Source organism: Silene latifolia, chromosome 10 (assembly GCF_048544455.1).
Source record: "Silene latifolia isolate original U9 population chromosome 10, ASM4854445v1, whole genome shotgun sequence".
Classification (NCBI taxonomy): Eukaryota; Viridiplantae; Streptophyta; class Magnoliopsida; order Caryophyllales; family Caryophyllaceae; genus Silene; species Silene latifolia.
This window is the reverse complement of record NC_133535.1, coordinates 153,922,083-153,932,814: the sequence shown is the minus strand read 5'-3', so window position 1 is coordinate 153,932,814 and position 10,732 is coordinate 153,922,083. Positions and strand designations below refer to the sequence as shown.

At 35.0% G+C, this 10,732-nt stretch overlaps 1 protein-coding gene across 1 annotated transcript; it reads left to right on the top strand.

The window, feature by feature from the left end:
• Positions 1 to 9,963: 9,963 nt before the first annotated feature.
• On the top strand, positions 9,964 to 10,512 carry LOC141608617 (uncharacterized). Its single transcript, XM_074427958.1, has 2 exons — positions 9,964 to 10,281; positions 10,372 to 10,512. The coding sequence occupies exons 1-2, from the start codon at positions 9,964 to 9,966 to the stop codon at positions 10,510 to 10,512; spliced, it is 459 nt and encodes a 152-aa protein (XP_074284059.1).
• Positions 10,513 to 10,732: the final 220 nt, after the last annotated feature.

Below are 10,732 nucleotides of genomic sequence, written 5' to 3'. Positions count from 1 at the left end.
AGTGAAATACTCATTTCATGATTAATACGATTTTAACTTTGATTTTTCAAATCACAATATAACGATGAGAAACGTAAAAAAAAAAAAAAAGAAAAAAAAAGAAAAAAAAAAAAGATTAGTTAGTATAAATTCATAAATATAAGACACTAAAAAGTAAAACTCTAAATATACCGTGCATAAATTGCATGGGAGCTAAACTAGTTTATAAAAAAAACGAATAATGAACAACCTAATTCGACTCGGGATAAGAAAGTTTCAAGGTTTTGAGGACAATTTACGTTAGAATCGACTCTAATTACTGTCATAACGATCGTAATGAGACATAAGGTAAGTGATTTTTAACAACAACTACGACAACAATATAATTATTTTCATTATTATTATTTAGGTAAGTAATTTTAAATATAATTTTATATAAATTGTTTTAGGTAATTTTTAAATGAGAATGTCTCATATGATATACGAAATATTTAAATGTTCCAAAGATTATAATTTAACGCCAATGTTAAAATATAATAAATCATTGTAAATAATGTGAAATAAAAAAATCAGTGTTAATAACTGCCACTACCCTTAAACAAGAAGAACATCTATCCAACGACCCTGCATTTTTGTTGAGAATAAGTTCCAATTCATATGAGTTTCACATGTTTGGATGTCACATTGGATAGGCGTCATGTCGCCATAATGTCGTCATAGTATAATATATATTGTCAATTATTTTTAGAGTGGAACCCTATGGAGCTTGTATTTTGGACTCGTTCTCCTCTGTTTGGGTGTGACTCAGGATCGTTGTTGAATTTAACAATTTTCCATTAATAAACTCAATTAATGATTTCAGGCGGGCTTGTCAACGATTAGGGATATCACAACTAAGGACACGTTAAAATGATTTTTTAAAATCAGGAAAGCACGAACATTCATGAAGTTAAAAAAATCCAATTTAAAATTGGATTTGGCCGGATAAATAGTTGGCAAAATTAATTAGTACAGTATAAAACTATAGGTAACTTGATAATAACCTACTATAAATAGAGGTATCAAATTGAAGGACAATCACAACAAATACAAAACTTGAAATATTAATCAACAAAAGAAAATATATATTATATTATTTATTGTATTGCATAGCATACCGAAAATGGACGGCAAGAAAATTATTTTGGGAGCTATTCTGATTCTTGCCTTGGGTAATTATTCTATACTATAGAAATTTACGCGTGTATCAAAACTATAGCATGTCATCGTACATCCTAATATATACTATATAGATGTGATATTTGAGTTTGTTAATATTATTGCCATTGCATGCATGTTTTGATCTCAGTGGTCCCAAACCTGGAGGCCGGAAAAAGTGAGTGTTGGCTTGATGGCCATAGCTGTCGACCTCTAAATCCTTCTGCCGAGGATCTTTTTTATGTAAGTTCTTTATACTTAATATGCATGTTTAATATACTGAAATAAACATACAATAAACTGAAAGCGGAAGCGATAAATTAAGGATCGAGAATTAAAACCTCCAGCCATTGCTTATCGGTATTCCTGAACAGCTTTAAACCCGAATAAAGAAATAAACCCGTTTCCGATATAAACCTTTGTCTTTGTAAAAACCCGTCTCGCTTAGTGTGCCTTTTTGATTTCGGTTCCGAACCCTCCTTCTCACTGATTTAGATGGTGTATATTTACTTAAGGGAGAGTAGGTTTGGTGACCTTATGAATCAGAATTGGTGCTCCATTTATACTAATCTTGCCATCAAAGATCAGTTAGAATATAGGGTGAGTGGGTGGTTGGCTGAAGAAGTGGGGAGACAAAGTAGGGCAGTTTGAGTCCATCTTTTGACTCCATTAAGCTAAAGTAAATGGGCCACAACTTGAGTATTTTTGAGTGCTTAGTGACTCAAAATTCCAACATTCTCCCACTTGGTCCATTTACGCAAGAGAAACTTCATATACGAATCATAGCGACGAATTCTCTAGAGCGAGAATTAATCTTCCATGTATTACGATACACTTAGTCTCTCACCACTCACACTTAACTTAATGAATAAACCATATGTTTACTCTAGGTCAAAACATAATGATATTTCTCAATAAAATAAATAACCAAAGTATGTACGTACATAATCTGAAATGAGAAAATATCCAACTAAATGAAAAGTTTCAATACAATAAATGAATGTATCACATTATGGGACCAAGTCCCATATTTACTACATGACCATTGAAACCTTTAGGTGGCATGCCTTTAGTCAATGGATCAAAGAATCATTAATTCGGTGCTAATGTGTTCTATGATCACTTTCTTTTCCTGAACACGCTCTTTTATGGCCAAATACTTAATGTCGATGTGTTTACTTCGACTTCCACTTTTATTATTCTTAGCCATAAATACCGCAGCTGAATTATCACAATACATTCGAATTGGCCGATTAATAGAGTCAACGACTCTTAGCCCAGATATGAAACCTTTCAGCCATACACCATGTGAGGTAGCCTCAAAACAAGAAACGAACTCGGCCTCCATAGTAGAAGTGGCTGTCAATGTCTGCTTAGTACTCCTCCAGGATACAGCTCCGTCAGCTAGCATGAACACATATCCTGATGTGGATTTTCGTGAATCAATGCAGCCAGCAAAGTCTGAGTCGGAGTACCCCACCACTTCAAGACTATTAGTCCGTCTATACATAAGCATGTAATCTTTGGTACCACTCGAAGGTACCTCAACACTTTCTTTGAGCCTTCCGGTGATCGGTGCAGGTTACTCGATATCGCCTAATACTCCAACAAAGATATGCAATGTCGTCTGCATGGACTTGAGCATACATAATGCTACCAACAACCAAGCATATGGAACATTTTTCATTTGTTCCCTTTCTAAATCGTTCCTGGGACACTGGTCTAAATCAATCGGTCACCTTTCACAATAGGTGCTACACTTGGTGAACAATCTTTCATTCTGAACCTTTCAAGCACTTTGTTGATATAGGCCTCCTGAGACAAGCCTAAAATGCCTCGGGATCTATCTCTATGGATCTTAATGCCAATGACATAAGATGCCTCGCCCATATCTTTCATATCAAAGTTATTTGAAAGAAATTGTTTCACCTCATATAGTAACCCCTTATCATTGGTTGCTAGCAAAATGTCATCCACGTATAACACAAGGAAACAAATCTTACTCCCACTGACCTTAAGGTATATGCATTGGTCCATGATATTTTCTTCAAAACCGAACGAAGAAATAATTTCATGGAACTTCTTATACCATTGACGGGAGGCTTGTTTCAAACCGTATATGGATTTATTTAGCTTGCAAACCAAATGCTCACCATCTTTAGAGGAGAATCCTTCAGGTTGTTTCATGTAAACCTCTTCCTCTAAATTGCCATTGAGAAATGCCGTTTTCACATCCATTTGATGTAGCTCGAAATCAAAATGAGCTACTAATGCCATGACAACTCGAAGAGAATCTTTCTTTGATACAGGAGAAAATGTCTCCTTGTAGTCGATCCCTTCTCTTTGAGTGAAACCTTTAGCAACGAGTCTTGCCTTATGTCTCTCGATGTTGCCAAGTGAGTCTCTTTTAGTCTTAAAGACCCACTTACATCCGATGGTTTTTACACCATCAGGCAACTCGACGAGATCCCAAACTCGATTAGCCGCCATAGAATTCATCTCATCTTTCATAGCATCCATCCATAAGTTTGAATCTGTAGAACTTATGGCTTGTGAAAATGACATAGGATCATTATCAGCTTCAACATTGCAATCCAATTCTTGTAGATATACTTCATAGTCTTCAGGAATAGCCGATCTCCTTTCTCGAATAGATCTTCTTAATGGAATTTGTTCAACCTCACGGTGAACTTCTTCCTCATTATGATCCACCCTATTTTGATCGACATTTTGTGGAATTTCTGTATTTGGTTGTTGAACTTGCGGTCGATCTTCAGGACCGTGAACAATAACCAACCTGTCACTTAAAACAGAGGGTGAAGCTTCATGTTGATCCTTTTCAGGTTCAACTTCTATAGTACTCCCACTGATTAAGTCATTCTCTAGAAATTTCGCATTTCTAGATTCCACAATTCTGGTACTATGAGAAGGACAATAGAACCTATAACCTTTGGACTTTTCGGCATATCCAATGAAATGCCCACTAATAGTCCTTGGGTCTAGTTTCTTTTCTTGTGGGTTGTAAATTCTCACCTCAGACGGACATCCCCAAACGCGTATATGTTGCAAACTCGGTTTCCAACCTTTGAATAACTCAAAAGGCGTCTTTGAGACGGCCTTGGAAGGAACTCGATTTAATATATACGCAGCCGTCTTTAGTGCATCAACCCATAAAAATGAAGGAAGTTTAATATTACTTCTCATACTACGCACCATTTCAATTAATGTCCGATTCCTTCTTTCGCTACACCATTCGATCCAGGGAGAACCGGGCATAGTGTATTGGGCAACAATCCCATGCTCTTGAAGGAATTTAGCAAAAAGACCAGGTGCTTGTCCATCCTCAGTATATCTACCATAGTACTCACCACCTCTATCTGATCTCACGATTTTAATGTGCTTACCACATTGCTTCTCTACTTCAGCCTTAAACAATTTAAAGGCATCAAAAGCCTCGTCTTTAGAACGAAGTAAGTAGATGTACATATATCGTGAATAATCATCAATAAAGGTAATAAAGTATTTCGGATCATTAGCGTTCATGTCCGGACAACAAATATCCGTGTGTATGATTTCTAATAGGTCAGAACTCCTCTTAGCACCTTTCTTAGATTTGTTAGTTTGCTTTCCCTTAATGCAACTAACACAAGTATCAAAATCGGTAAAGTCTAAAGTACCAAGTACCCCTTCCTTTACCAATCTCTTAACCCTCTGAATGGAGATGTGTCCCAATCTCCGGTGCCATAACATAGAGGACTCTTCATTCATAATACTTCTTTTTAAACCAGTATTAACATGCATGGTGTTTTGAGTGGTATCATTTTCTAAATAAAGACGATATAAATTATCAGACAAAATACCATAACCAATAACTTTAGAATTTCTGCAAATACTGAAACCAGAATTCGAAAAGTTAAAGGTAAATCCAAACGGTACAAGCCTTGAAATTGAAATTAAATTCGAGCAAAATTGAACATAAAATGTCTTTTCCAAAACCAAAACAAAACCACTACTCAAAATTAAACTGCATGTCCCTACGGCCTTTACGTTCGAGCCTATCTGGTTTCCTGAATAGATAGAACTTTCACTTGCCACTGGTTTCCGCAGGTTTGTCATACCCTGTAAGGTATTCGAAACATGGATTGTAGTACCAGAGTCAATCCACCAAGTATTATGAATAATATTAACCATATTAGATTCATAACAAACAAACGCATGAAAATTACCTTTCTTTTTAAGCCAAGCCATGAACTTTATGCAGTCTTTCTTCATATGTCCCTTCTTTTTACAGAAGAAACATGAAGACTCCTTCTTAATGTTCGGCTCAAGGACATCTTACCCTTTCCCTTATCCTTATGGTGACCCTTCCTAGTACTAGATGATTCTTTATTAGTACTAGTAGTTAGGTTCACCTTTTCGCCCTCCTCCAACAACAACCTCCCCTCCTCTTGAACACACATGGTCATTAATTCATTAAGAGACCATTTATCCTTATGTGTATTATAAGAGATCTTAAAGGGAGCATATTGTGCTGGGAGAGAACACAAAATGAAATGTACCAGGAAAGAGTCAGACATAGTAACTTCCAATACCTTAAGTTGGGCTGCAATATCCCTCATGCGCATGATAAAATCACGCACTCCTTTAGTGGCATTGATCTTCAAAGAAGTAAATTTCATAATTAAGGTGCTTGCCAAAGCCTTATCGGAAGTTTCGAACTGTTCATTCATCTTTTGCTTTAAGAAGGTCTCGAACTTTAGTATTTGCTCGACTGAACCTCGGATACTAGCACACAATTTTGTCTTTATGAACATCGTGCAAATATAGTTTGATTTCTCCCACTTTTCACGATGATCTACTTCATCTGGTGTGCTAGTATCCTTTATCTTAGCCGGTTCATCATGTTGTATAGCATAATCGAAACGCGTGAATCCTAAATGCAATAGAACTCTTTCCTTCCACACCTTAAAATTATCACCAGTTAATTCAGGAACGTCTATTTTGATATCAAAGGAATTTCCAGGTAAACTTGCTGCAAATTTTAAATATACATGCTTAGTAACAAAAATTTGAGACTTAACTTTATCACAATTTACCAATGTAAATTATGCTTATATGAATCTAGTGACATAAACTTGCCTGTGGGCTAAAGTCTACTCAAATTAGATGCATAAATAAACTTTATGATGAAACTATCAAATTATATTCATTTCTCAATTCCTGTGGGTATATTAAGAAACATAATTCAATATAACATCCTAATTAATTATACAAATATAATAAGATTCCTGTGGGTAAGTCTCATCACATTACGTACAATTAATTACAATAAAATGTCTAGTTTCCACATGTGATTTCGAATAAAATTTAATCATTTAGAGATGCTGTGGCTACTCCCTAACTAATAAATTTAAAATCACTTGACATTAAAACTTAGTCTATATACTCAACTTTATGTATATAGAAAAATAAAAATATATGACCATAATAAAACTTAATTGGTCTTCAACGATAGTTGTCAAAATGCGGAATAATTATCGATGCGCACTTTCAGCAAACTAAATAGGATCAATAACAAAGCAATTGAAACAACCAAAAGCATGCGCAACATTGGTGTACACAAAAGTACAACTCAAATTGATAACTTTTGACACTAAAAAGCAAACAAAAAAAACACCACAGTGGGTGTTGGATATAAATAAGGGATGCCATACTGCATGTTTATTTAATTGATACACTAGTGGTGGACCGGTGGGTAGCCTAAAGCAAAATCAAACCCAAACTGATGCAACCAACAATTAAATAAACAAATGGGTGTTGGATGCCATACTGCATGTGCGCATGTCCCAAGGCAAACAAAGGACACAGTGAAACAACTATACATATATAGTTACAAATTAATTGAAAAGAATATAAGACAAAGTCATTCATGCCTTCTTCTCCAACCTCATGACAGACGCACAAAACCAAACCCAGAAAATCAAAATTGAGCAAAACTTCATCCCCTACCTCCCGTCTTCCTCCATTAATTCCAGAAAAACCCAACAAAAAAATTTCCAGAATTTAATGGCAAAAACGAGATTAGCAGATTCATTATATCACGGACGGAAAACTGAAGTCGGAAATCAACAAGCAAGACAGAGGCGATAAACTGCTCTGATACCAAATGTAAGTTCTTTATACTTAATATGCATGTTTAATATACTGAAATAAACATACAATAAACTGAAAGCGGAAGCGATAAATTAAGGATCGAGAATTAAAACCTCCAGCCATTGCTTATCGGTATTCTGAACGACTTTAAACCCGAATAAAGAAATAAACCCGTTTCCGATATAAACCTTTGCTGCTGTAAAAACCCGTCTGCTTAGTGTGCCTTTTCTGATTTCGGTTCCGAACCCTCCTTCTCACTGATTTAGATGGTGTATATTTACTTAAGGGAGAGTAGGTTTGGTGACCTTATGAATCAGAATTGGTGCTCCATTTATACTAATCTTGCCATCAAAGATCAGTTAGAATATAGGGTGAGTGGGTGGTTGGCTGAAGAAGTGGGGAGACAAAGTAGGGCAGTTTGAGTCCATCTTTTGACTCCATTAAGCTAAAGTAAATGGGCCACAACTTGAGTATTTTTGAGTGCTTAGTGACTCAAAATTCCAACATTTTATGGTTGCTGTGCTGGATTGACATGCTTTCCTACTGGTAGTTTATTTGAAGGCGAATGCTGGTCAAATGGTAAGCTTTCCAACCATCAGTAATTTCAGCATCAATGCTTTTTTTTGGTGCAGTGGTTTAGAATTGTATTGATAATATAGGACAACATACAGCTAATCCTAATTCTACAATGATTAGTAATAACTAACTCTTAACTACTTATTATAACAGAATAACTAACTGTTTTACTTACATACTCCAACAGACCTTTCAGCACTTTGTAATAAGGAAGGGGGATTTTGCTTCTTAGATGACAACTGTTGTGGGCGTCTAAAATGCTCAAACAATAACGACATTGGTCCTAGTGGCAAATGCATTTCTGGAAATTTATTGTCAAAAGTTTCATTTCTATTTTGAGTCGAGTTTGCTTTCTACTTTGTTATTTTTCTTTTAACCATGTTGGATTTTATGATTGTATTTTGGTTGGTCTCACTTAAGACGTTAATGTTTGTCTTAAGTGTAAAACGGGTCAAATACTACCTCATAGGCTCATATAGCTGAATGGGATAAGAATTTGTCATTTTCTAGACATTCTGCTTCTTGTCTCATCCACCTATTTGACCCTCTTAATGCTTAAGACGTATATGTCCGTCTTAAATAAGAATTTGTGATTGTATGTTGTACACTTATTTGATGGCAAATTAGCCAAATTGGTAAAAAATTTGTCATTGTATTTTTTGTCCCAACCACCTCTATTTGATTTGATCAGAATATACAGTAAAAAAAAACTATATATTTCTAGTTCGTTTAATATTATTTCATTCACATCTTCTAAAACTCGATTATTTAGTTAGCTTAATTAGATAAACTAATTAAAGTATTCAACTATATATTAGTTGATCTAATTGATTAAACGAGATCGTTGAGTACTTGAGTAGTCTATTTTGGATCAGGTTAATATTTGTAATCGGTATGTAGTAACCTGATCCAAGACAGACTCAAATACTCCATGATGAGTCCACGATCCATGGAGCACTGGCAATGCACAACTTGCTTTACATCCTATTTATTAAACAAACAATCACGGAGCTGATGTGTCAGCCTTTAGTTGAAAGTTAAGATTTAAAAAGCATTTTTTTCTCCCCATGATTTACGCAACCCACGTTCTGGAAGCCATTTAATTTGGGAGATTGGTATATGGATGATATTTCAACTTGGATCATTAAATAGATAAATCATTAATTTTATACCATTAATTAAATGGCGTCTGCTTTGTAGATTTATTAAGTTGAATATCAATTTTATATAATTAAATCCAGTGATGAGATATACAAATATAGAGTGATAAATAAATAAAATGACGTGATTATCTAATATGTTGGAAATTACACTCATGTTATAAGTGACTATCTATTCTAGCGATCAAAATCAATGCTCTAGGTAATTGAGAAAAATAAATTCTAAAAAAGTTAATGAATAATTTGATCTTCTATATATCAATTTTGATCCACTTGTCATTGTTTTGGTAAAATTACATGTTATTACTGATTTAAATTACAAACAGTTCCTTTTAGTTCTCCTTTCTTAATCTTTGTGACAAAAGTACGGATAAACAAATGATTTAAGTAAGGACTGTTTTCCTAAGTGTAGGTGTTTTATCTTGTTGGAATATAAACCTACTATTCACACCAAGTTAGTTATAAGTTAGGTGTAAGTTAGTTAGTTATACCAATTGTAACAAACTATAGATTTCCTAACTAACTAACAACCTAAGTCGGTTAGTTAGTAGTATATAAGGAAGTCCAATCCTCCTATGTAAGATATAATTGATCATTCATTCAATATACAAAATACTTTCTCTCACAAACTCTCTCTGCAAGTTCTCTCTCTCTCTCTCTGCAATCTCTATAGTCTTTCGTTGTGATCATCATGATGAATTCCAAGAATTCTATCATGGTATCAGAGCAGGATCATTAATCTGATCCTGTTTCTGTTTATCTTTTCTTTGCTTCCGCATACATCTTCAATCACTCATCATTTCTTTTCTTTTCTTTTTCTTCATATCTGCAAACTCATCATCATACGTTTCTCACTTCCAAATTTTCTTGAACAAAACTGTCTTTTATATTGAACAACATGCCTGAAACTCCTGCAAACAACGCCATTAACATTGATGATCCGCACTACATTCATAACACTGATGTTCCTGGTATCAAATTGGTTAATACACCTTTTGGTGGCTCTGGTTTTGGGAATTGGCGTAGAGGGATGCTAATTGCTCTATCTGCTAAAAACAAGATAGGATTCATTGATGGTAGCATCACTCAACCTGCAGCAAACTCTGCAACAGCCAAGAATTGGCAGCGATGTAATGACATTGTTTTCTCCTGGATTTTGTCATCTTTAACACCTGAAATTGCAGATTCTGTGCTGTATTGTAACACTGCACAGGAGGCATGAGAAGAACTTGAAGCAAGATTTGGTCAGTCCAATGGTGCACAATTGTATGGGGTTCATCACAAGAAGTTGAACGATTTTTCTCAGGGTACAGACAACATTGTTACAGCTTTTACAAAGATTAAATCAATTTGGGATGAAGTTGATAGTATGGGAATGAATCCAAAATGTTCTTGCCAATGTGACTGTGGTGCTAAAGTCAAGCAGATCAAATTTCAGGAAGATTAGAAGGTGATTCAATTTCTTATGAGTCTAAATGATTCTTATTCAGTGATTCGTGGGACAATTCTTATGCAAAACCCACTTCCAAAGATGGCTTCTGTCTATAACTATTTGCTTCAAGAAGAGCGTCAAAGGGAAATTCATAGTTCATCTCAAGTTCAGATGGAATCTGCTGCACTTTATGCCAGAAACAACTACCAGAACAGAAACAATTCTTGGAACAACT